Source organism: Hemiscyllium ocellatum, chromosome 42, assembly GCF_020745735.1.
Source record: "Hemiscyllium ocellatum isolate sHemOce1 chromosome 42, sHemOce1.pat.X.cur, whole genome shotgun sequence".
NCBI classification, from domain to species: Eukaryota; Metazoa; Chordata; class Chondrichthyes; order Orectolobiformes; family Hemiscylliidae; genus Hemiscyllium; species Hemiscyllium ocellatum.
The window spans coordinates 11,879,475-11,906,466 of record NC_083442.1 but is presented as its reverse complement, the minus strand read 5'-3'; the positions used below and the strand labels follow the sequence as shown (position 1 = coordinate 11,906,466).

Below are 26,992 nucleotides of genomic sequence, written 5' to 3'. Positions count from 1 at the left end.
GCAACTTTCTACATGAACAGAGGGTTGCCTAACTAATAGAAGATAGAATTGTGAATGAACAAGCATTTTCAGGATGGTAATCTTTAACTAGTGGAATGCTTTAGTGTTGAAGTAACAATTATTTCAAATATTCATGGCATAGATGACAGAGTGACTGTATTATGATCAAATTTGCAGATGACACAAAAATATGTGGGAAGGCAAGGAGTCAACAGAAGGATACACAAGGTTACAGATTAAATGGATTAGTAGAAACTAGCAGATGGAATGTGAGGTTGTGTGCTTTGGCAGAAGAAGAGAAGAAGTGAATATTATTTAAATGGAAAAAATCTGCAGAAAGCAGTTTGGGATATTAATACATGAATCACAAACACTAGCATCCAGGTTCAGTAGGTAATAGTGAAGGCAAATGGAATGGTGCCACTCTTTTCAAAGTGAATGAAGAATAAAAGAGGGAAAGCAAATGATTTACAAAAGTAGGGAGGCTCTGCTAAAACTGTACAATGCACTTGTCAGGCAAAACTGGAATACCGTGAACAGTTTTAGTCCTTTCGTTGAAGGAAAGAGAAACTGGCATTGGAAGCAGTCCAAAGAAAGTTCACAAGGTTGATTCTAGGTCTCAAGGGACTTTTGTTGATGAGCTGTTAAGTAGGTTGGACCTGTATTCACTGAAGTTTAAAAGAATGATAGCACATCTTATTAAACAATGCAAGATAGTTAAGGAGTTTTATAGGGGGTAGATGCAGAGATTTTTTTTTTCCCTTTGTGGGAAAGTCTGGGACTAGTAGGAATAATCTCAAAGTAAGGCATTGCCTACTTAAGTCAGAGATGATGTGACAATTCTGTCACTTTAAGAAGTTATTTTGTCTGGTTGAAGGAAGACTGTAAGGCAGAGATGTCAAGCTGACTACAGAAGACGACTTAAGTAAAAGCTTATTGGAGGAACAACATCTCATCTTCAGACTCAACACTTTATAGCTTTCTGGAGTCAATATTGAGTTTAACACCTTCAAATTGTGAACCAACTCCTATTTTTTCCCTTTCTTTTAGCTTTACTTTTTACATTCTCCCATTTCTTCCCTTTCTTTTTACTTTACTTGTTACATTCTTTACTACGATGTCCTCTCTTCCCTTTCCACACCTCAGTGGCGCTGTCTAATCTTTCAAGTCTAGCAGGTAGACATATCATTGTTTTGCCATTCTCACATTCCAATCACTTAAGCTGAACTATCAACATCTTTTCTCCACCCTGCACTCTACACCCCACCATCACTGTACCCACCCCCAACTATAGCATAAATGCTGCTCCCTCCACACTTCACTTCAGCTCTGATGAACAGTCATCTAGACTCAAAATTTTAGATTGCTGTCTCTCCCTGGGAGCTGTCTGATATGCTGTGATCTCCAGATTTGTTGATTTCAGTACAGATTTCAATATCTACAGTAATTTGCTCCTACGTAGATTCTTAATCTATATGGGAATCAAGCGTTATAGGGAAAAGGCAGGAGAATGGATGTCAGGAATTTCAGTTCAGTATGATCCTACTCAATGGTGGAAGATCATCAAGAGTTGAATAACTTGTTTTCATTCGAGTGTCAGAGGCTGAGGGGCAACCTGATAGTATGTAAAATTATGAGAGGATTAGGGTGGATGTTAGAGTTGTCTTTTCCCCCAGAGTGGAAACATCAAATACTAAGGGGCTACAATTTAAGATGACAGAAGGAAAGTTTAAAGCAGATGTGTAAGGCAAGGCATGTACCTGGAATGTGCTGTGTGTGTGTGTGTGTGTGTGTGTGTGTGTGTGTCAGATATGAGCAAGCAGGGAAGGAAGTATACATACCATGTAAAGACAGATAGGATTAGTTTAGAATGGCATAATGGTCAGCACAGATATGGAGGGTCAAAGGGCCTGTTCCTATGCTGGACTGTTCTATGTAAGCCTGAATATTAGTTTTAATGTTTTGTGCTCAGTACAAGCAGATCAAACCACACAAAGTGCATCAAGGCAGCAGAAAAATACAGGGCTACAACAGTACGCCAGGATCTAGGAATTCTTGGATGGGTAATTCACCTGCCATCTCTCTGATGCCTGTTTACTGTCAAAAAGACAGAAGTCAGAGATGTGATGGTCCCTATCTGTCTGGATGGGTGCAACTCCAACAGTATTCAAGAATCATAACAGAATTCAGGCCAAATCAGACACAACTCCACCCACTACTTTCAACATTAACTTCCTCCACCACCAACACAGTAGTATCAGATAGTACATTCTTTAGAATTCATAGCAGTAGTTCACTAAGACTCCTTCAAAAACATCTTCCAAACCCACAACCTTTACCACCTAGGAGGACAATGGTACCAGACGTATGGGAATACTATCACCTGTAGGTTCCCTTCCAAGCCATGCATTATCCTGACTTGGAACTATATCACCATTATAACAGTTTGACTGTTATGGGTCAAAATCATGAAACTCACTTCTTAATGGCACTGTGCTCCTACACTCTGAGGACTGCAACAGTTAAAGGAGGCAGCTTACAACTACATTCCTTGGTGCAATTACATATGGGTAGTAAATACTAGCCTCACCATCAATTCCCATATTCAGTGAATAAATTTTTCAATCATGAGTATGATGCAATACTTACTTGTCTGGATGAATGCAATTTCAACAACATTCACAAAACTCATCAGTATCCATGATAAATCAGCATTCTTGACCGACAACCTTTCTATTGTCTTCAACATTCACTCTCCACATCACCAACTCATAACAACATCGGTATGTAATGCTTGCAAGATGCACTTCAGCAAAACACCATGTTTCCTTCAACTACCATTTTGTCTGGGTGAGCTCTTCCTGCCCTATCTTCAACAACTGAGGGAAGTGAGGTCAAGATAGGGCTGAGGGAAGTCTCTAGCACATGTAGTCCTTCCAGTGACAAAGTGTTTTTCAAAGAATGGTTGGGAAGTGTGCACGAGATGAGTAGCCCATACTAGAACTGTTCAATATCTGACAGCATGTGGAGCCATGCTTGGAAAAAAGTAGGGCATATGAGAAAAAAATGGCTCAGGCTCCCAAAACCAATACAACAACCAAGGCTGGCACTGTCCCACCTCCCTCAAACTTCCATTCAAAACCCTGCAAGGGGTATTAACTCTAGTAGCCAAGGCAAGCACATCAAAAAATGAGATGAGAAGCACATGTGTGGAAAGAAGGCATGACAAAATCTCAGAACCCAAGAATTGTCCTGCAGTTGAGATCATGTGTGCAGTCAAGTCTGCAATTGTGCTAGTACACATCATTGGGCCTGACCCCATGCATGAGAACAAACATTATTCAACTATACCAAAGATCTAACTTGTGCCTGTGACAATAAGAGCTTTTTACTAAGACCAGACTTCATGTGGAATAGGAGGCCTCTGGTGAAAAGAAGAGTGCACACCATGTCCAAAAAGGGAGGAATGCCACTCCTTTAAAACACAAGGTGGCATGGAGAAGACTTTCCCCTCTATGGAACAGTTGCTGGAATGGCCACTCTGTAGATGCACCCTGATGGGGTGGAGGCCAAAGTCATTTTAGTGCAATTGTGTTGGCATCTCTGAAGGTCATTAAGTGAATATACTTGCTGAACTCAATAATATAAACGCATCATTAAAATTCGACACTTGTAATGTTTTAAAAAGTAGAATGTGACTTAACCTTTCTTCTTTACATTATCATTATGGTAATTAGAATCCAAACTTAGCACTGTTTAATGACTACTTCATAAATTTACCTTTGTCCTGAAATTACATTACGAAACAAAAATGGAGTTTGAAATTTCTTTCTCTGCCAAATACATTAATCTATTCTATAGCATAATCTCAACAGTTTTGTCTTTTCTTAAATTATTTTCAATTTCAACTGTGTACTGCATTTCAAGCTGTTTAAAAAAAACTCTTCCAAAACTGAATAGACTAATTACGAGGATTCATCAACTTTTATTTGATTTACTGAACAATCCAACAAATAAATACATTACTACTAAAATGCAAAATGACATTTAGAATAGAGTAGAATCCCTACAGTGTGGAAACAGGATCCTCGACCCAACAAGTCCACACCGACCCTCCGAAGAGTAACTCACTCAGGTCCATTCTTCTACTCTATTACTCTACATTTACCCCTGAGTAATGTACCTACTCTACGCATTCCTGAACACTGTGGCCAATTCACCCAACTTTCACATCTTTGGACTGTGGGAGGAAACCAGAGCACCCGGAGGAAACCAACACAAACATGGGGAGAATGTGCAAACTCCTCACAGACAGTCGCCCAAGACTGGGATTGAACCCAGGTCCCTGGTGCTGTGAGGCAGCAGTGCTAAGCACTGAGCCACCATGCCGGCCCTACCAGTAAGTTACCGTGCCGCCCTAAATCTAAAGATTTAATTCTTTACATTTGGCTACTTTATCCATTTAATTCCACATCACTCACCAATGCATCTTGAACCATCTCCAGCAGGGTGGTAGCCATGATGACACTTGCAAAAGTAACTTCCAATTGTGTTTGAGCATTCACCTCCATGGCATATACCAGGAACAGTACTGCACTCGTCAACATCTAATCAATAAAAAAATTAAATGTTAGTAAAAGAAATTTTATTCATAGCAAAACAAAATTTAAAAAATTAACCTGCTGTATCATTTTAATCTCTAGATTTGTTAGTCCTTTTAATAATTACATTGAAGCAAATGTTTTTATAATATATCCAGCCTCCAAACATTCTACTAAATCTTCATTGCAACACTTCTCCCATATAAATATCCAGATTCTTGTGAATCAAAAGTTAACACTAAGTGTATAAATACGGTATAAATTCTGGTGACAAGCGGTGTCCCACAGGGTTCACTGTTGGGGCCGCAGCTGTTCACGTTATATATAAATGATCCGGATGAAGGGACTGGGGGCATTCTAGCGAAGTTTGCCGACAATACAAAGTTAGGTGGACAGGCAGGTAGTACTGAGGAAGTGGGGAGGCTGCAGAAGGATCTAAACAGTTTGGAAGAGTGGTCCAGGAAATGGCTGATGGAATTCAATGTGAGCAAATGCGAGGTCTTGCACTTTGGAAAAAAGAATAAAAGCATGGACTACTTTCTAAACAGTGAGAAAATTCATAAAACCAAAGTACAAAGGGATCTGGGATTGCTAGTTGAGGATTCTCTAAAGGTAAACATGCAGGTTGAGCCCGTGATTAAGAAAGCAAATGCAATGTTGTCATTTATTCAAGAGGGTTGGAATATAAAAGCACCGTTGTGCTACTGAGACTTTATAAAGCTCTGGTTAGGCCTTATTTGGAGTACTGTGTCCAGTTTTGGTCCCCACACCTCAGGAAGGACATACTGGCACTGGAGTATGTCCAGCGGAGATTCACACGGATGATCCCTGGAATGGTAGGTCTAATATACGAGGGACGGCTGAGGATCCTGGGATTGTATCTATTGGAGTTAGAAGATTAAGGGGAGATCTAACAGAAACTTACAAGATAATGCATGGTTTGGAAAGGGTGGTCGCTAGGAAATTGTTTCCGTTAGGTGAGGAGACTAGGACCAGTGGACACAGCCTTAGAATTAGAGGGGGTAAATTCAGAACAGAAATGCGGAGACATTTCTTCAGCCAGAGAGTGGTGGGCCTGTGGAATTCATTGTCGCAGAGTGAAGTGGAGGCCGGGACACTAAATGTCTTCCAGGCAGAGATTGATAAGTTCTTGATGTCACAACGAATTAAGGGTTACGGGGAGAATGCCAGTAGGTGGAGTTGAAACGCCCATCAGCCATGATTGAATGGCGGAGTGGACTCGATGGACCGAATGGCCTTACTTCCGCTCCTATGTCTTATGGTCTTATGGTATAGGATTCTGGAGAGATAATGACTCTTTTTGTCAATGATGTACATTGAAAACAGCACTGGATATACACTACAAATGCTCTTGATGCAAGTCAAACCAATTTTAAAAGAGCTGCAAATGTGTTGCTGGTCAAAGCACAGCAGGCCAGGCAGATGAAGGGCTTATGCTCGAAACGTCGAATTCTCTATTCCTGAGATGCTGCCTGGCCTGCTGTGCTTTGACCAGCAACACATTTGCAGCTGTGATCTCCAGCATCTGCAGACCTCATTTTTTACTCGACAATTTTAAAAGAGGTCCATTTACTGGATTTGAATACAGCTTGCAACATTTGTGACCTCAAATGATACAGCTCTCTGGAGCACAAGCACATGATCACCTAACGAGAGCTCTTGCATTTCCTTGTTCAATTTGCACTAAATATTTCACATTCCCCTATATAGTAATGTCAGAAAATCTCAGTTTTTCTCCCACTCTCCATCTTCCACCTCATCATCCCCAAAACCCTCTACATTTTGGATGTTTCAGGATTAAGATTACCAACTGAAATAAATTATCAACTGTAAACCAATAAAATGTATTGGGTATGTCTAAGTCATATTAGGAAATTGCATGGGAACTACTGAGAAAGTCTGGTAAATCTGATCCAAAGCAATAAATCAAGTAACTGATTTTCGGTCTGTATAAAACACTTTACAAGTAAGCCACAAAATCAAATACAATGAAATCAAATACAATCAAACTTTCCATCTGTTAAATCTTATGACACAAATAATTTTGTGGTACACCTCTAAAGAAAATAAGTATAGCTAATACAGAGGAACCTTGATTATCCAAAGGACACGCTGGGAAGTATTTTGTTCGTTTAATCGAATGCCGGATAAAATAGTTAACCATGAGTTGGGACCTTGCGAACTTTTTCGGCTCATCTGAAATTTGGATAAGTGAATGCTGGATAATTGAGGTTCCGCTGTACACGGTCAGGTGCATGATAGTCTTTGCTTAATGTCAATGAACTAACAATCCAGAGGCCCAGGCTAATGTCCACGGAACACTTTTCAAATCCTTTCATGAAGCTATTATCTAAAGTTATAATAGAGTGGCATGGTGGCTCAGTGGTTCGCACTGCTGCCTCACAGTACCAGGGTCCCAGATTCGACTCCAGCCTCGGGCGACTGTCTGTGTGGAGTTTGCACATTCTCCCCATGTCTGTGTGGGTTTCCTCCAGGTGCTCCGGTTTCCTCCCACAGTCCAAAGATGTGCAAGTTAGGTGAATTGGCCATGCTAAATTGCCCATTGTGTTTGGTGCATTAATCAGAGGGAAATAGGTCTGCATGGGTTACTTTTCGGAGGGTCGGTGTGGACTGGTTGGGCTGAAGGACCTGTTTCCACACTGTAGGGAATCTAATCTAATCATAAGATTCCATTTGGTTCACTATCCTTCAGAGAAGGGAACGTGGGACCCTCACATTGCCTCACATTATATGTGACTCCAGATCCACCAAGCTGTGGCTGACTCTGAACTACTCTCTACAAGGCCTAGAAAGCCATTCAGTTCTAGGGCAATAAGGGATAGGCAACGAATGTTGACTTTAACCAGCAACCACACATCCAATAAATGAATCTAATTATAAAAAGTTATTATCTTCTTCAGTTTATGTTAAAGATTTGATATCCTCAAAGTACAGCTGAAGGACACTACCATTTTCAGGATCCAGCTGTCAGTGCTTTGCCTGAAAAGCACTGCTGAGAGTTCATAGAATAGTTATAGTACAGGAGGCCATTTGGCTTATCATGTCCACAATGGCTCTCTCAGTATTTTGGCTCAGTGTCAACCTCCTGCCCCTTCCCCATAACCCTAATGTTATTTGAATATAAGCAATTATCTAATGCTCTCTTCAATACCTTAACTGAATTTGTCTCCACAGCGTCTGTGGACAGTACCTAAAGATTTGTTTATTTTACATTTGCTTTCTTTTGCAAAACACTACATCTGCACACACTGTTCCTTAATTCTCTTACGAACGGAAACATTTTCCATCAACCCACTTTGTCCAGATCCTTATCGGGTCTCTCCTCTTAGCTTTCTTCCCTCCAGGTGAAACAGTATTGATTTCTCCAATCTGTCCTCATAACTGAAGTTTCTCAGCTCTGAAACCATTCTTGGAAATGTCTTCTGCATACATCCCAATTCTTTCACATCCTTCCTATACTGTGGTGCTCTGAATTGGACATAACACTCCAGCTGAGGTCTAACTAATATCTTTTATAATTTCAGCATAACTTCCTGGTGTTGTACACTATGCCACTGTGTATGAAGCCCAAAAAAACTGCACAATTTGTTAACTGTTCCACCTGTTGTTAACTTTATGCAAATATACATCCAGTCTCTCTGTTGCTGCACACCCTTTCAAATAATATCTTTTGCTTGATACTACCTTACAATGAACAAAGAAAATTACAGCACAAGAACAGGCCGCCTGGCCTTCCAAGCCTGCACCAATCCAGATCCTCTATCTAAACCTGCCGCCTATTTAAAGAGGAACCTGGATTATCCAAATGCCATTTCTTCGAAAATCAGATTATCCGAAGAGGATCTTGAGGTCCCGATAGAAACATTGCATCAAATATGTGTTTCCAACAATAATCGCGTCTTTTGTTTGCAATGATTAAACAGGCACCGTCTCCAAATGACTGACCTCCCGCCCTCTCTCTCCCCCAACGTTTTCCCTGGAGTTCTACAGAGGGGTGTACCCTCCCTCCACCCCCACATCCCCAGATAATCTGACCAATATCGTCCTGTACAGGGCAGAGATGGAACCTGTCAAAAAGTTACAGTAAAACGTTGTGTGTGTGGCTGAGTGTGTATGTATATAATATATATATATATGTGTGTGTGGGGGTGTGGCAGTGTGTATGTGGGTGTGTGTATGTATATAATATATATATGTGTGTGCGTGCGTGCGCTATTTGGAGACTTACCCCACAAAGGCAGCACAGCAGCAGTCTTTTTGTTGGTGTCCAGTCTGGCTGTGCTGGAGTGGAGCAGGGCAGTGCTGGATGGGGATAGGGGCTCGGGCAGCGCTAGACAGGGATGGGGGTTGGGCAGGGAGGGCAGTGCTGGACGGGGATGGGGGCGGAGGCGGTGTTGGGCGCAGGGGGAGGTGTTTGGGGGGGGTGTTGCGGGTGGGGGTTGGTGATGGACGGGTTTTGGGGGGGGGCGGTGGGTTATGTTCGAATCGGGGTGGGGGGAGGTGTTGTCAGGGCGCGGGGGTGGTGTTGGGAGCGGAGGCAGTGTTGGACAGGGTTGGGGGGCAGGCGGGAGGCAGTGTTGGGGTCGGGATCTCGCATGCTGTGTGCTGGTGCAGTCTCCTGAACGGAGAGCAGACTTTAAAAACTCCAAGCCCCAGAGGAAAGGCATTTAATCAATCAACTGAACAAAATAGTGCCCGCCTATTTCGTTCAGATAATCAAGGTTCCCCTGTACGGAGGGTCTTCATCCTTTGCTCCCTGCCCATTCATCTATCCGTCTAGATACATCTTAAATGACACAATCTTGCCTGTCCTTACCATCTCTGCTGGCAACATGTTCCAGGCAGCCATCACTGTCTGTGTAAGGAACTTTTCACACATATCTCCCTTAAATGTTTCCCCTCTCACTTTGAACTCATGATCCCTAGTAATTGAGTCCCCCAATCTGGGAAAAAGCTTTTTGCTATCCACCTTGTCTATACCTCTCATACTTTGTAGTCCACAATCAGGTCTCCCCTCAGCCTCCATCTTTCTAATGAAAATAATCCTAATCAACTCAACCTCTCTTCAGAGCTAGCTCCCTCCATACCAGGTACCATCCTGGTGAACTTCCTCTGTACACTCTCCAAAGCATGCATATCCTTTAAACAATGTGACCAGAACTGCATGCAGTATTCCAAATGTGGCAAAATCAAAGTCTTAACAACTGTAACATGACCTGCCAACTGCTGTACTCGATACCCCGTCCAATGCCACCTCCAGGGAATAATGGACCTGAATACCCAGATATCTCTGGACATCAATTTTCCCCAGGACTTCTTCATTTACAGTCTGGTTCGCTCTTGAATTGGATCTTCCAAAATGTATCAGCTCGCATTTGCCTGGGTTGAACTTCATCTGCCTTTTTTTTCTGCCCAACTCTCCAAACTATGTATAGTTTGCTGCATTCTCTGACAGTCCCCTTCACTATGTGCTATGCCAGCAATCGTAATGTCATCTGCAAACTTGCTAATCAGACCAACTATACTCTCCTTCAAATCATTTATGTATACACTGTATCACGAAGAACAGAGGTCCCAGCACAGATCCCTATGGGACACCACTGGTCACAGGTCTCCATTTTATGAAACTTCCTTCTACTCTTTGTCTTCTATTGCCAAGCTAGTTCTCTACCCATTTAGCTTGTACACCCCAGACCCTATGCGACTTCACTTTTTCCATCAGCCTACCATGGGGAACCTTCTCAAATGCCTTCCTGAAGTCCATGTTTATGACATCAACAGCTCTTCCTTCATCAATCAACTTTGTCACTTCTTCAAAGAATTCTATTTGGTTCGTAAGATATGACCTTCCCTGCACAAAACTATGCTGTCTATCACTGATAAGCCCATTTTCTTCCAAAAGTAAGCAGATCCTATCCCTCAGTATCTTCTCCAACAGCTTCCCTACCACTGACGTCAGGCTCACCGGTCTATAATTACTTGGATTATCCCTGCTACCCTTCTTGAACAAGGGAACAACATTGGCATTTTGTCCCCACCCGTATTCAAGGATGTTGCAAAGATATCTGTTAAGAATCCAGCTATTTCCTTTCTTGCTTCCTTCAGTAACCTGGGATAGATCCCATCCAGACCTGGGGACTTGTCCACCTTAACGCCTTTTAGAATATCCAACACTTCTTCCCTCCTTTATGCCAATTTAACTTAGAGTAATCCAACATCTATCTCTAACCTCAACATCGGTCATGTCCCTCTCCTTGGTGAATACCAATGCAAAGTACTCATTAAGTATCTCACCAATTTTCTCTGACTCCATGCATAATTTTAATCCTTTGTCCTTGAGTGGATCAACCCTTTTTCTTGTTACCCTCTTGCTCCTTATACATAAATAAAAGGCATTGGGATTTTCCTTAACCTTGTTTGCTAAAGATATCTCAACGGTTGGTCTGCTACAATTTGACAGTTGTGTCCCTCTGCAACCTCATGCTTTGGAAAATCATGCTATGAAAAACTGCTATTGAAAATTGCACTGTAAAAGATATTAATAGCAAACAGCTATGCCTGTTCAGCGGAAAGTTTGCATTATCCAAATAATGTCCACAATTTGTCCATTAAGTTTTATCAATTCGTGCTGATGAAACAAGCTTTATAGCAGAATGACCTGTATCAAAGAATATCATTTCGTACTGCTCCACAGTAACTTTATCTACCATCTATCCACCCAATAGATAAACCTTGTAAGTTCTACACTGTCCTCCCCATGGTTTAAAATGCTCCCAAGTTTTTTATTCTCTGCAAACTTTGAAGTTGTCCTTGCATACTAAGATTGAAATACATTAAAGGGTCCTAACCCTGATCCTTGGAAACTTCACTAGAAATAGATCTTCAACAGAAAAATAATCCATTAACCATTTTTACCTATTACTATACCTCTGCCAAATCTGGATGGGTATATGAATAGGAAGGGTTTGGAGGGATATGGACATGGTGCTGGCAGGTGCGATGAGATTTGGGTTGGGATGTCTGGTCAGTTGGACCAAAGGGTCTGGTTCCGTGCTGTATGATTCTATGACTTCTACTGCTGTCCCTAATATTCCATGAACTTAACAAAGGCTTTTGATCGACACGGTATCAAATGCTTTTTGGAAGTTAGGGAGTTAATTATGCATAAATCTAAGACAGTTTCAATGCCATTTTCTTCTCATTTGTGTTCCAAGATCAGAGATTAATTTACAATTTGTTGCAAAACCTGCTGATGTGCAAGTTTGAAACAACTTAATCCTGGACTCAAACACTGCAACACATATATTTATGGAGTCTCAAAGTTACATTGAATGTAAGAACAGAAGTAAGTCATTCAGCTTAATTTTAACATGGCCGTACTTAACAGGAGCACAGCTAACGTAGCATGAGGAATGATGTAAAACACTGTTGATTTAATGATGCACTAAGTCATGAAGTTCTTAATGCTTCATAATCATGAGTTTCCTTGAATTTAAATGAAGCTAACACATAGCTCCACAGGAAGAAGGAATGCAAAAGAAAAATTAGGGGTTTATAAAGCAAAACTGTATCAATGTTTTTAAAAATATTCTTTCATATAAACATGAATATTGCTGACAAGGCTATTTTATTACAGAAAGTGAGGACTGCAGATGCTGGAGATCAGAGTCGAGAGTGTGGTGCTAGAAAAGCACAGAAGGCCAGACAGCATCCGAGGAGCAAGAGAATCAACGTTTCGGGCATAAGCCCTTCATCAGGCTATATTATTGTCCTTCTACGTGGTTCAGGTTATGGGTTTGGAGGTAATGAAAGGAGGAGCAGTGAGTTACTGCATGAATATAGTGCACAATATTATAATTGAAGGCAACTAATGTTTAGGAGCTTGAAGACATGGGCTTCTTTTACATCGAGTTTCTGGAACGTTATTGGAGTTGTACTCATTCAGGAAAGTGAACAGTATTCTATCACAATACTGATTTGTGACTTGTGTAGGTACATGCCTTAGGGAGATAGGAGTTGCTTCTTATACAATTTCTAGCCTCTGGCCTGTTCATGTAGCCATAGACTTTATATAGCTGGTCTAGTTCGGGCTTGAGACTGTAGCAAATCCCAAAATGTTGATGACAGGATGCAACAATGGCAATGACATTGACAATTATTGAAGGTGGTCATTGTCTGGCAGTTGTATGGCCACTTGCCACTAATCCAACTCTGAATGTTGTATCGGTCTTGTTACATACGTCAGTATCTGAAGGGTCACAAATAGTATTGAACATTGTCATCGTCAGCGAACATTCCCATCACTGACTTTGTAATGAAAGGTTGGTCATTGATGAAGCTGTCGTGCTGCATACAGGCACCAATGGTATAGGTAATACAGAGGAACCTTGAATATCCAAAAGACATAGATGGGGTCTATTTTGTTTGGATTATCGGAAATTCGGATAATCAGATAATCGAATACCGTATAATCAAAGCTCCTCTGTAAACAGGATGAGGCCCTACAAGCAGAATTTATAGAGTTACAAGCCAAGTTAAGAAGTAGGACCTCTGAGGTAGTAATCTTAGGATTTCTACCAGCGCTATTCAGAGTAGAAATGAAAAAAATAGGCAGGAAGAATGAGTGGCTTGAGAGGCAGTGGACATCAAGGAGGTAATAACTAAAGCTTGTAAGGAACAAGATAATGAAGTCAGCACGACTAAGGGGAAGAATAGGAAGGGAGCAGATGATGAACGTAAAGGGACAGATAGTCTGAGATGCATTTGCTTTAATGTGAGAAGTATAGTCGGTAAGGTAGATGAACTTTAGGGTTTGGATTAGTACCTAGGAGCATGATATTATTGCTATTACTGAGACTTGGTTGAGGGAAGGGCAAGATTGGCAACTAAATATAGCAGGATATAGATGCTTCAGGCAGGATAGAGAGGGAGGAAAAGGGGTGGAGGAGTTGCATTACTGGTCTGAGAGGGTATCACAGCCGTGCTGAAGCAGGGCATTATGGAGGATTTGAGCAGTGAGGCAATATGAGCAAAGCTTAGAAATGGGAAGGATGCGGTAACAATGTTGGGACTGTACTACGGGGCATCCCCACAGAGAGGTAGAGGTACAAATAAGTAAACAGATTATGGAAAGATGTAGGAGCAACAGGGCGATGATGACGGGATATATTAATTTTCCCAAATCTGACTGGGATCCATTTCGTATCAGAAGTTTAGATGGAACAGAATTTCTAGGGAGCCAGCAGGAAGATTTTATAGAGTAATATGTCAGTAGTCTAACTCAGGAAGGGGGTCGAGAGTGTGGTGGTGGAAAAGCTCAGCCGGTCAGGCAGCATCGAGGAGCAGGAGAATTGACGTTTCGTGCATAAGCCCTCCATCTGGCTGCTTTTCCAGCACCAAATTCTCAACTCTGATCTCCACATCTGCAATCCTCACTTCCAACTCAGGAAGGGACCAAAGTGAACTTGGTGTTGGGGAATGAGCCTGGCCAGGTGGTTGAGGTTTTGGTAGGGGATTATTTGGGGAATAGTGATTACAATTCCGTAAGTTTTAGGATACTCATGGACAAAGATGAGAGTGGTCCTAAAGGAAGAGTGCTAAACTGGGGGAAGGCCAACCATAGCAAAATTTGGATAGTGAGCAGCTGCTTGAAGGATGCTTTTGAGGAGAGGTTGATTAGAGTGCAGAACAGACGTATCCCTGTGAAAATGAAGGATAGAAGAGGCAGTTGAGAGAACCATAGATAAATGGTGAAATTGTGAGACTAGCTAAGAGGAAAAAGGAAGCATACGTAAGGTCTAGGCGACTGAAACCAGACAAAGCTTTGGAAGAATATCAGGAATGTAGGACCAATCTGGAACAAGGGATTAAGAGGGCTAAATGGGGTCATGAAATATCTTTAGCAAACAGGGTTAAGGAAAATCCCAAAGCCTTTTATTCAAATATAAGGCACAACAGTGTAACTAGAGAAAGGGTTGACCTACTTAAGGATAAAGGAGGAAAGTTATGGTGAAGTGACAGAAAATACCTGTTATTCTTAATGAGTACTTTGCATCGGTTTTCATGGAAGAGAGGAATGTGATGGATGTTAAGATTAGGGATAGATGTTGGATTACACCAGGAGGGAGGAAGTGTTGGATATTCTAAAAGGCATTAAGGGAGAAAGTACTCAGGTCAGGATAGGTTCTATCCCAAGTTATTGAGGAAAGTGAGAGAGGAAATAGGTGGTGCCTTAACAGATGTCTTTGCAGCATCCTTGAACAAGGGTGAGATCCTAGAGGGCTGGAGAATTGCTAATGTTGTCCTCTTATTAAAGAAGAGTAGCAAGGATAATCCAGGTAATTACAGACCAGTGAGCTTGACGTTAGTGGTAAGGAAGCTGCTGGAGAAGATATTGAAGGATAGGATCTACTTACATTTGGAAGAAATGGGCTTATCAGTGACAGGCAACATGGTTTTGTGCAGGGAAGATCATCTTACCAACTTAACAGAATTCTCTGAGAAGTGACAAAGTTGATTAATGAGGAATGGGTGGTAGATGTCATATATATGGACTTTAGTAAGGCTCCCCATAGTAGGCTGATGGAGAAAGTGAAGTCGCATGGAGTCTAGGGTGTACTAGCTAGATGGATAGAGAACTGGCTGGGCAAGAGGAGACAGATTGTATGAGTGGATGAGAGTTTCTTAAAATGGAGACCTGTGACCAGTGGTCTTAGAAAGTTTACAGATGACACTAAGATTGGTGGAGTAGCAGATAGTGAAGGAAACTGTTAGAGAATGCAGAAAATATAGATAGATTGCAGAGTTGGACAGACAATGGCAGATGGAATTCAATCTGGGCAAATGCAAGGTTCAAGCATTTTGGAAGATCTAATTCAAGAGTGAACTGTACAGTAAATGGAAAAACCCGTGGGAAAATTGAGGTACAGAGAGATCTGGATGTCTTGGTCCATTGTACCTTGAAGGATGCAACACAGGTCAGTGGAGTGGTCAAGAGGCATACAACATGCTTTCCTTCATCAGACAATGTATTGAGTACAAGAGTTGGCAGGTCATGTTATAGTTGTATAGCACTTTGGTTCTGCCACATTTGGAATACTGGGTACAGTTCTGGTCGCCACATTATCAAAAGGATGTGGATGCTTTTGAAAGCTTGCAGAGGAGGTTGACTAGGATATTGCCTGATATGGAGGGTGATAGCTATGAAGAGAGATTGAGTAGATGAGGATTATTTTCTTTAGAAAGACAGATGTTGAGCGGGGACCTGATTGAGGTCTACAAAATCATGAGAGGTATAGACAGGGTGGATAGCAAGAAGCTTTTTCCCCAGAGTGGGGGTCTCAAATACAAGGGGTCATGAGTACAAGGCGAGGGGGAAAAGTTTAAGGGAGATAGGCATGAAAAGTTCTTTATGCAGAGGGTGGTGGGTGCCTGGAACGCGTTGCCAGCAGATGTGGTAGAGTCAGTTAAGATGTATCTAGATAGATACATGAATGGGCCAGGACCAGAGGGATACAAATCCTTAGAAAATAGGCGACAGGTTTGGATCGAGGATCTGGATTGGTCCAGGCTTGGAGGGCCGAAGGGCCTGTTCCTGTGTTGTAATTTTCTTTGATCTTGTTCTTGCAACTATTCTGATGAATTCCTGAAATGATGGTATAGACTGAGATGATTGATGCCCAATAACCAGAACTATATTGCTTTTCTCTTTGTGTGATTTCAATCAGCAAAGTTTCCTTCCAGATTCTCATTGAAAGCAAATGCTACAATAGTGCGTTGAAGTGTCATTTGTTCCTATTTCCTAGCACCTTCATAAGTACACAAAACAGTCATCTTGGAGAAGCCGTGTGACCCAGGGAGACTGTCAAATTTATGATGTTAGCAGTGCCGGGTGCCAAAATAAAAAGGTCTTTCCTTTCTTTCAGTCAAATTGCCAATACAAATCTCCATTTCCAGTTCTCTTCAGTTCTGAAAAGGAATTGAAATGCTAATGCTGTTTCTCTCTACAACTTCTTTCAGAACTGGTGAGGGCTTGGAGGCCTTCGTTATGGAGAGTAGGTGTGTACAGGAAATTGACGTCCATGGTGAAGATAAGATGTTGGAGGCCAAGGGAACCAAAGTCATGAAGGAGGTGGAGGGCATGGGTGGTATCCCGAATGTAGGTGGCCAGTTCCTGGATGAAGGGGGACAGGTCGGTGTCAAGGTATGTAGAGATAAGTTTGGTGAGGCAGGAGCAGGCTGAGACATTCGGTCAACCTGATGAAGGGCTTATGCCCGAAACATCCACTCTCCTGCTCCTCGGATCCTGCCTGACTGGTGGTAGCTGCAGATATCCTTATAACATTTACAAAGTATTTAGATATGCACTTACAATGCAAGGAATACAAAGCTATGGGCCAAGTGCTGGAAAATAAGTTCAAAATAGTTAGGTGATTATGTTTGACAAGCGCAAACTTGATTGCCTGAAGGAGCTTTGTCTGTGCTGTGGACCTCTATGACTCCACATCTTACATCAAATTTCTTTGAGTATACTTTGTTCGCTAATGTGAATTTATTTGTTTCCTTTTACTTACACACCCTTTGAAGATCACTTATGGTACAGTGGTTCATATATGATTGAAAAGTCCAGCTTTCTAGTAACAGTCTAATGTTCTTAATGGCCAATTTTCTTGTTGCGTTCAATATTTTTTAGTTCTCTAGTCTCACTCTTTCGCACTTGAAATCAAATATCTCAATAGGCACACTTCATCTTTAATTTTCACTTTTAACTTTTATTTTAGATTCAAAATTAAGTTACAATGTTTATTGTAGAAGTCAATTAATTTATCTACAGCAAATGAAGCTATATCACATTGAATAATTTTCATTTCATTACAACCATACATGATAGTTGAGTCAATGAGTTGTAGATTCAAGTGACACTTTAGAACTCGAGAACAAAAAACTGACACTTCAGTAAGTACTGAAGTGTCTATTAGATGAATTAACCAGAGATCTGGTCTGCCCTCCCAGGTAAACGTAAAAGATTCAAAGGCACTATTTCAATGAGCTGTAGAGCTATTCTTGATGAGTTAATAAATATTTATCCTGCACAAAAATTATAAAAACTCCTAGTTGTGATCACACTGCTTTTAATATGACCGTGCTGACGAAATTTGTCTATTGCATCTCTTTTTTATAAGTGACTACTTTTAAAGTACTTAACTGACTGTAAAGTGTTTTTGAGATATTCTGTGACATTGAAAGGTTGAAACACTCCAGTCCTTTTCATTTCACTCATTAATAATCTTTAGTGACGTGTATAAAGTGACTCCCCATGTTTTACACACATATTAATAATTTTCCCAAAGGAAAATATATTCACAAAGCTTTCTTTTCAAATTTTCATTGCACATAGAACAGAATACGAGAATGAAAAATAGCTTAGATTGTTTTTGCACAATGAAGGAATTAAGGGTTAAGGTGAGAGGACGGGCCGAATGGCCTGTTTCCACGCTGTAGGGATTTCATAATTGCATTACATCAGGGTCATAGAACAGAATGCAGGATATAATGTTACAGCTGCAGAGAAGATGCAAAGAAAGATCAACTCTAACATATGCGAAGTCTGTTCCTAAGTCTGATTACAGGAGAGAAGGAGCTGTTGGGATGGTTTTTCAAAATTTTATATCTTCTGCCCAATGGAAGGAAGTGGAAGAGAGAATAAGTCAATTGGAAGTTGGTTGCATTCCTGAGGCAGCAGAAATGCAGACGGAGTCATAGAATCATAGAAGCCCAACAGTGTGGAAACAGGCCATTTGGCGGAACAAGTCCACAATGGCCCTCTGAAGAGTATCCCACCCAGACCCATTCCCCTACCCTATTACTTTACATTTCCCCTGACTTATGCACCTAACCATGGAAGGAAGGCTGGTTTTCGTGATGGACTGGGCTGCAGTCTAAAGCAGACCAGTTGCCATACCAAGTTGTGATGCATCTAGATAGGATGCTTTTTGTGGTGCATCTATAAAAATTGTTAAGAATCATTGTAGTCATGTCAAATTACCCAAAAAGATTGTCTTTCTCTATGCCTCACAAATAATTAAAGGCCCTGCCTTCAGAAGTAGAGTGTTCCAAAGTCTCACAACTCTGAGAAAAAATCTCTACCTAAAACAGTGACCTCTAATTTTAAAACATTGGTCCCTTGTTCTACACATCCACAAGAAGAAATATCATTTTCACATTCAGCTTGTCACAATTCAAACTATTCACATAAGACAACATACTCATTCCTAGTATCAATATTGTAAGCCTCCTCTGAATCACTTCTAATGCATTTAAATTCCTCTTTAAATATGGAGATCAAAACTGCACACAGTAATCAAGGTGAAGTCTCATCAATGCCTTGCATAACAGAAGCATAGCATCGTCACTTTTATACTCAATTTCTCTCAAAGTAAAGGACAGCATCCCATTAGCCTTCTTGACTAGTAACTTGGTTATGTGTTTCCATACTAACTTTCTGTGAGTCATTCATCAAAACACCTAGATTCCCCTGCAATTCAAAATTCTGCAGTCCTTCTCCATTTAAATAGTACTCTGCTTTCCAGTTTTCCAAAGCGAATGCTGGGGCTGTCATTGGTTATTTTTGCTGCAATGTCATGGGGCAGCACACAATGGCAATCATAGTGAGCAAACCGTAATCCAATTTACAGCAGACAAACTTTAGAAACTAATTAGGGACCAGTGACAGAAGTGGAGCAGAAGTCCCCAAAATAGACTTTTCTTCTAAACTGAGCTGCTGATCATAGCAGCAAGATTACCAATTGAACGATATACTGGGAACCCAATGTACTGTTGAACAATGGATGTACTGTTGAACAACCCAGCACTAATTAACCAAAAGCATACATGAGGAGGGAGTATGTGCCAGTATGTTAATGTTATTTGAAAAATATAAAAAAGACATTTTACTTGAAATTAGTCTTTGGCCTTGCCTTTCATTGTAGCATTATTGTGGAATGTACGAATAAATTATTACCTGCCTCCAGCTCGAATGTCTCCTGAGAAATTATTATCTCCGTAAGACTCGTTGCTACAGTTTTTGGCGCTGTCAGCATGATGTTCTGCCTGATACTGACACACCGCGGAACATGGGATGGTTGAATATTTTGATTACCACCCTTAAATAGTGTGGCATTCAGTGTGTATGCATGTCTCCAAGTCAGAACACAAAAGAGGAGAAATACAGAGAAAACAGAGTTAGAGAGTGAGGTAATTTAAAGGACGCGTGTAAAAATATCAGGGTAAAAGAAACCACAATGGCATGAAGGACTGCGCAAAACCAAAACTACCGGGCTAAAGTAAACCACCGGGGGACGAAGGAATGCACAAAAAATACCCCCGTAAAATAATCCGCTGGGGTGCAAAGGAGTGCACAAAAAAGTCGAGGTATCAAGAGGCAGGCAGTGTACAGTTACTTGGACAAACTACCAGTGAGAGAGGGAGAGAGAGAGAGAGACACTAATTTATGGGTATCGCATTAGTCTTTTGTGGTCTGGTTTGAATGCATCTTTGCTCGTTCGTTGTTACATGTTGTCTTGTGTGTTTTTGTTCTCTGCAGCTCGAGAAGTGGGGATATTTTGAGTTTAATTTGTATTTTGGGGAACGTATGATGATTTGAAATTACAGTGCGTACGTCTGTATTAAGTTTGGATCAAGCATGATTAAAGTGGCGTCACTTTAAGGGAACGAGTCTTGGTTGTGTAAAAAACCAACTAGGAAATGTTGATTTAGAATTTGTGTCTTAAAGTATGGTAAAAAAAATTCTTAGAATTGGTCACAGTTGTTTCAAGTAAATGGAAAGTCAAAAAAGACATAATTGATTTTTTCCTCCTTAAATTGTCTCAAAATAAAGGCCTGTGCTAATAAATACGCATAGGAGAGGCAACAGAACTGTCTTAAACATAAACAAAGGTAAACAGGAGGCAATGGCAGATAAGAGTCGAGATGCTAAGAATAGCTGGGGTCCCAATAGCTCAATCCTGCAGATAGTGTTTGAAAAGAACAAAGCACTAATTAAAGAGATGACCCAAAATCATGACTAATGAGGGGAGTGAATCAGAACAGAAGGCTTAGTGGTTGGGCCAGGAAAAGAACCAGGCACAGAAAGAGTTAATTACCTTAGCAGCTCTTTTTAAACAAAATGCTGCACAAACAGCGGGAAAAAAATATTAAGACAGCTGCAATGGCAGCCAAAAGAGAACAAGATAAAAGTCTTCCAAAAGGAGTCATGTTTCAACTTCAGCCATCAGCACCACCGAAGTCAGAAATGCCTGAAAACTCTTGGCGGTATATGAGAGACGAGGGCATTGATGATTCCAATGATTGCAACCTAGACTCTGAACACACAATGTTTGAACACTATGAGAATGACAGGTATGAAGATGGGGACAGACCACCCTCAGTATTCCATGGCCTGATTCGCATTAGGTACTCCACGAATCTCCGAGGGAGAATTACGAAGTAAAAGATGGAAGCACGCTCTCCCGCCACCCCCCTCAACCGACGGGAGGAGGTGTAGAGACAAGCATTACTAGGTGCCCTCTCAAAGCCCGTGAGAAACTTAACCAATACAGAGTGGTTAATCAAGGGCGGCACGGTGGCACAGTGGTTAGCACTGCTGCCTCACAGCGCCTGAGACCCGGGTTCATTTCCCGACTCAGGCGACAGACTGTGTGGAGTTTGCACGTTCTCCCCGTGTCTGCGTGGGTTTCCTCCGGTTTCCTCCCACAGTCCAAAGATGTGCAGGTCAGGTGAATTGGACATGCTAAATTGCCCGTAGTGTTAGGTAAGGTGGGTTGCGCTTCGGCGGGTCCTGTGGACTTGTTGGCCCGAAGGGCCTGTTTCCGCACTGTAAGTAATCTTAAAAAAAAAAGAAAAATTGGGACAGCTTGCTGAAGGGCACAAAATGACCCTGGACAGCCTGCAAGTCCTTACAAAAGCCAAAGTCCGGAGGGCAGTGTGGGAAAGTGTAGCAGCACCTTTTAAAGAGCACACTTTGATTACAGAAAATTCCAAAGTGGCCAAAAGTGACCATGATCACTCAGAAAAAAGGGGAATCGGTAGACAATTATGCCAAATGCAAGTCTGAGGCAGATTGAGAAAGTGGGGGCATCCACAACCACCAACAGAATGAACAAGACCTTCTCCAACAAGATGGGCCACACTTGAAAACAGCAATTAACCTAGGGTCGCCAGTCAGGAATAACTTTAACGGAAGTATCCAATTGGACTATGAATGCAGAAAATAACCATGGGAATATTAAGAAACTGGCAGCATGTTACATGTTGTTACATGAAACAGACACAGACAAGGAGCGTGTATGAAAGAGCAAAAGGAGGGAATGTGTTTCATGTGCAATAAGGACAGGCACTTCGCCAAGAACTGCCCCAATAAGAAACGTGACAACCGTGGAAATCTAAGACACAAAAAAGGAGACAATTGGTTCCAACATGGAGGCAAGGAGGAACAAGAATTTAAATATACATTGGCCTCTGCACCAGTACTACTGCTCCCCGACCTGAAACTGCACCTTTGCTATCTACAGTAATATTACAGAGTCACAGAGACAAGTTCTGACCTGTGGGATACTATTCGGGGAAAATGGCCCCGGTCATGATGGTTTGTTTGTCATCCTATATGCTACAGGGCACTAACAACATCCTCCCCCTTAAAACAACTGCAGATGGTAATACTACACTCCCAACTTAGTATAGTCCAGCTTTAGAAGTTAACAGGCTGACAGGTGTTACGGACAGTCGGTGAGACAAATGGGAAGCCACAGTGTTGCCAGGAGATAAGCATATTGAAGTGGTTAATGACAATCAAGAGAACTCAGCAAGCTACTGAATCAGGAAGGAAAGGATTGTATCCCCCTCATGGAGCAGGAAGACAGACAAGATCGAGTTAAGGAAGAGCCAGATGTAAAATGCATGTTTGTAGATGGAGCATTGAAGTATTAAAATTGTGAGGCCCGTATTGGGTGAGCAATGGTTAATTTTAAACAGAAATTTTTGGCTGGAGGAAGTATAGATGGATGTCATTCTGCACAAGCGGCTGAAGTAAAGCACTTACTGCTGCCCTCCAGCTAGATAAAGAACATAGGGTTAACATCAACACAGACAGTAGATATGCCTTTATTGTGGTCCATGACGGCATGATGGCACGGGCAAAGCAAGGCCATATTATGTTGCCCAAATCAAAATGAAACCCAAGTCAAGAAACTATTGAATTAAAGAGAACATAGAACATTACAGCGCATTATATGCCATTTTGCCCTCGAGGCTGCATCGACTTGTGAAACCAATCTGAAGCTCATCCAACTTAAACCATTCCATTTTCATCCATATGTTCATCCAATGAGCATTTAAATGCCTTTAACATTGACGAGTCTATGACTGTTGCAGGCAAGGCATTCCATGCCCCTATTACTCTCTGAGTAAAGGAACTACCTCTGACATCTGTCCTATATCACCCCTCAATTTAAAGCTACATCACCATCTGAGGAGAAAGGCTCTCACTGTCCACCCTATCTAACCCTCTGATTATCTTATATGTCTCAATTAAGTCACCTCTCAACCTTCTTCTCCCTAGTGAAAACAGCCTCAAGTCCCTTAGTCTTTCCTCATAAGACCTTCCCTCCATACCAGGCAAAATTGTACTAAATCTCCTCTGAACCCTTTCTAAAGCTTCCACATCCTTCACATAACGTGGTGTACAGAACTGTTTGCAATACTCCCAGCGCATCTGCACCACTGTATTGTACAGTTGTAACATGACATTGTGGCTCCGGAACTCAATCCCTCCACCAATAAAAGCCAATGCAGTGTATGCCTTTTTAACAACCCTATCAACCTGGGTGGCAACTTTCAGGGATCTACGCACATGGACACCCAGATCTCGCTGCTCATCTACACTACCAAAAATCTTTACCATTAGTCCAGTTCTCTGTATTCCTGTTGCTCCTTCCAAAGTGAGTCACCTCACACCTTTTCACATTAAATTCCATTTGCCACCTGTCAGTCCAGCTCTGCAGCTTATCTATGTCCCTCTGTAATCTGCAACATCCTTCAGCACAATCCACAGCTCCACTGACATTAGTGTCACTTACAAATTTACTAACCCATCCTTCTACACCGTCATCCAGTTCATTTATAAAAATGACAAATAGCAGTGACCCCAAAATAGACCCTTGTGGTACATCACTAGTAATTCAACTCCGGGACGAACACCTCCCATCAATCACCACCCTCTGACTTCTTTCACCTAGCCAAGTTCTGATCGAAACCACCAAATCACACTCAATCCCATGCCTACATATTTTGAGCAATAGCCTGCCATGGGGAGCCTGATCAAACACCTTAGTGAAATCCATGTACACCACATCAATCGCTTTACCCTCATCCACCTGTTTGGTCACTTTCTCAAAGGAGTCAATCAGGTTTGTGAGACACGACCTACCCTACACAAAACCATGTTGACTATCTCTAATCAACTTATTCCTTTCTAGATGATTATAAATCCTATCTCTTATAACTGTTTCCAACACTTTACCCATCCCCGAAGTAAGGCTCACTGGTTTATAATTACCAGGGCTGTCTCTACCCACCTTCTTGAGCAAGGGGGCAACATTTGCCACCCTGCAGTCTTCTGGCATAATTCTGGCACTATGTTTAAATAAGTAGTAAAAAATGAGGTCTGCAGATGCTGGAGATCACAGCTGAAAATGTGTTGCTGGTCAAAGCACAGCAGGCCAGGCAGCATCTCAGGAATAGGTTTAAATAGACAATGATGACAAAGATCAAAGCCAAAGGCTCTGCAATCTCCTTACTAGTTTCCCAGAGAATCCTAGGATAAATCCCATCCAGCCCAGGGAACTTATCTATTTTCACACTTTCCAGAATTGTTAACACCTTTTTGTGAACCTCAACACTGTCTAGTCTAGTAGCCTGTATGTCAGTATTCACAACGGAAAAATACATTTTTGTTGAGGCGAAAAAAATATTAATTTAACGCTTCTCCTATCTTCTCTGACTCCACACACAACTTCCCACAACTGCCCTTGATTGGTCCTAATCTAACTCTAGTCATTTTTTTTATTCCTGACATACCTAAAGAAAGCTTTGGAGCTTTCCTTGGTCCTAGCTGCCAATGATTTCTCATGTCCCATTCTGGCTCTTCTTAGCTCTCTCTTGAGGTCTTTCCTGGCTAACTTGTAACTCTCAAGTGCCCTAACTGAGCCTTCACATCTCATCCTCATATAAGCATTCTTCTTCTTCTTGACATGAGATTCAACCTCTTTAGTAAACCATGGCTCCCTCGCTCAACCACTTCCTCCCTTCCTGACAGGTACATACTTATCAAGGACATGCAGCAGCTGATCCTTGAATAAACTCCACATTTCAATTGTGCCCATCCTCTACGGTTTCCTTTCCCATCCTATGCATCCTAAATCTTGCCTAATTGCATGATAACTGCATTTCCCCAGTTATAACACTTGCCCTGTAGAATATATCTATCCCTTTCCATCGCTAAAGTAAACGTAACTGAATTGTGGTCATTAACACCAACGTGCTCACCGACCTCCAAATCTAATATCTGGTCTGGTTCATTAGCCAGTACCAAATCTAATGTAGCCTCACCCTTGTTGGCCTGTGTACATACTGTGACAGGAAACCCTCCTGCACACATTGGGACAAAAAAACTGGCCTTTCTAAAGTATTCAATCTATAGTATTTCCAGTCGATATTTGTAAAGTTAAACACCCCCATAACAACCACCTTGCTACAATCGCTCCTATTGAGAATCATCTTTGCTATCCTTTCCTCTACATCTCTGGAACTATCCGGAGGCCTATAGAAAACTCCAACAGGGTGACCTCTCCTTTCCTGTTTCTAACCTCAGCCCATACAACCTCAGTAGATGTGTCCTCAAACGTACTTTCTGCCACCATAATACTGTCTTTGATTAACAATGCCACACCTCCCCCTCGTTTACCACCTTCCCTGGTCTTACTGAAACACCTAAATCCTAGAGCCTGCAACAACCATTCCTGTCCCTCTATCCATGTCTCCAAAATGGCCACAACATGAAGTCCCAGATACCAACCCATGCTGCTAGTTCACCCACCTTACTCTGGATGCTCCTGGCACTGAAGCAGACACACTTCAAATCACCTTTCAGCTTGCCTGTGCACTCTTGCAACCTTGAAACCTTATTTCTGACCTCACTACTCTCAACCTCTTGGGCAGTGGAGCTACAATTCAGGTTCCCAACACCTTCCTGAATTAGTTTAAACTCTCCTGAAGAGCTTTAGCAAATACATCCCCCCTCCCACCCCTTCAGGATATTGGCCCCACTCTGGTTCAGGTGTAGATCATCCTGTTTCATAATTTTGAGTCCTACCTACCCCAGAATGAGCCCCAGTTATCTAGGCATCTGAATCCCTTTCCTCTTGCACCATCCCCGTAGCCATGTGTTCAACTCCTCTCTCTCCCTATTCCTTGTCTCGCTAGCACGTGGTACGGGTTACAAACTAAAGATAATAACTCTGTTCGAGGTCTATGCTTCCACCCTAGCTCCCTGAATGTCTGCCTTAAGTCTCCATCTCTTTTCCCACCTATCTTGATGTTCCCTATGTGGACCATGACTTGGGGCTGCTCCCTCTCCCACCTAAAGATCCTGAAAACAAGATCCAAGACATCACGAATACTGGCACCTGGGAGGCAACACACCAACCATGAGCCTCTCTTGTTCCCACAGAACCTCCTATCTGTCCTCCTTACTATGGAGTCCCCAAAACTAATGCTCTGCCACTGTACCCCCTTCCCTTCTGAGCAACAGAGACAGACTCTTTGCCACAGACTTGTACACCTGGTAAGTCCCCCCTACAACAGTATACAAAACGGTATACTTGTTGTTGAGGGGAACCGTCACAGGGGATCCCTGCACTGCCTGCCGATTCCCTTTCCGTCACCTTTGTCTTGTATATGAGGTGAAACGACCTCCCTGTAACTCCTCTCAATAACCCCTCTGCTTCCTGAATGATCCGAAGTTCATCCAGCTTCAGCTCCAGTTCCCTAATGTGTTTTTGAGGAGCAGGAGTTGGGTGCACTTCCTGCAGATGCAGTCAGCTGGGAGACTATTGGTGACTCTTACCTCTGACATTCTTCAGGAGGAACAGTCATCTGTCCTACCGCCATTCCCATGATTCTAAATTCCTAAAGAGACTACTAAAAAATAAATTAAAAACTACTTACCTTATGAAGAGGGAGCAATAATTAAAATTAAAGCACAAAGAAAGATCCAA

At 41.9% G+C, this 26,992-nt stretch overlaps 1 protein-coding gene across 2 annotated transcripts in view; it reads right to left on the bottom strand.

The window, feature by feature from the left end:
• LOC132834735 (fibrillin-1-like) overlaps positions 1–26,992 on the bottom strand; it is a 589,699-nt gene that overhangs the window by 379,539 nt on the left and 183,168 nt on the right. For both annotated transcript variants that reach the window (XM_060853700.1, XM_060853701.1), the window contains exon 8: positions 4,482–4,607. In XM_060853700.1, the coding sequence (XP_060709683.1) occupies positions 4,482–4,607 (126 nt within the window). The remainder of the gene's footprint in view (positions 1–4,481; positions 4,608–26,992) is intronic.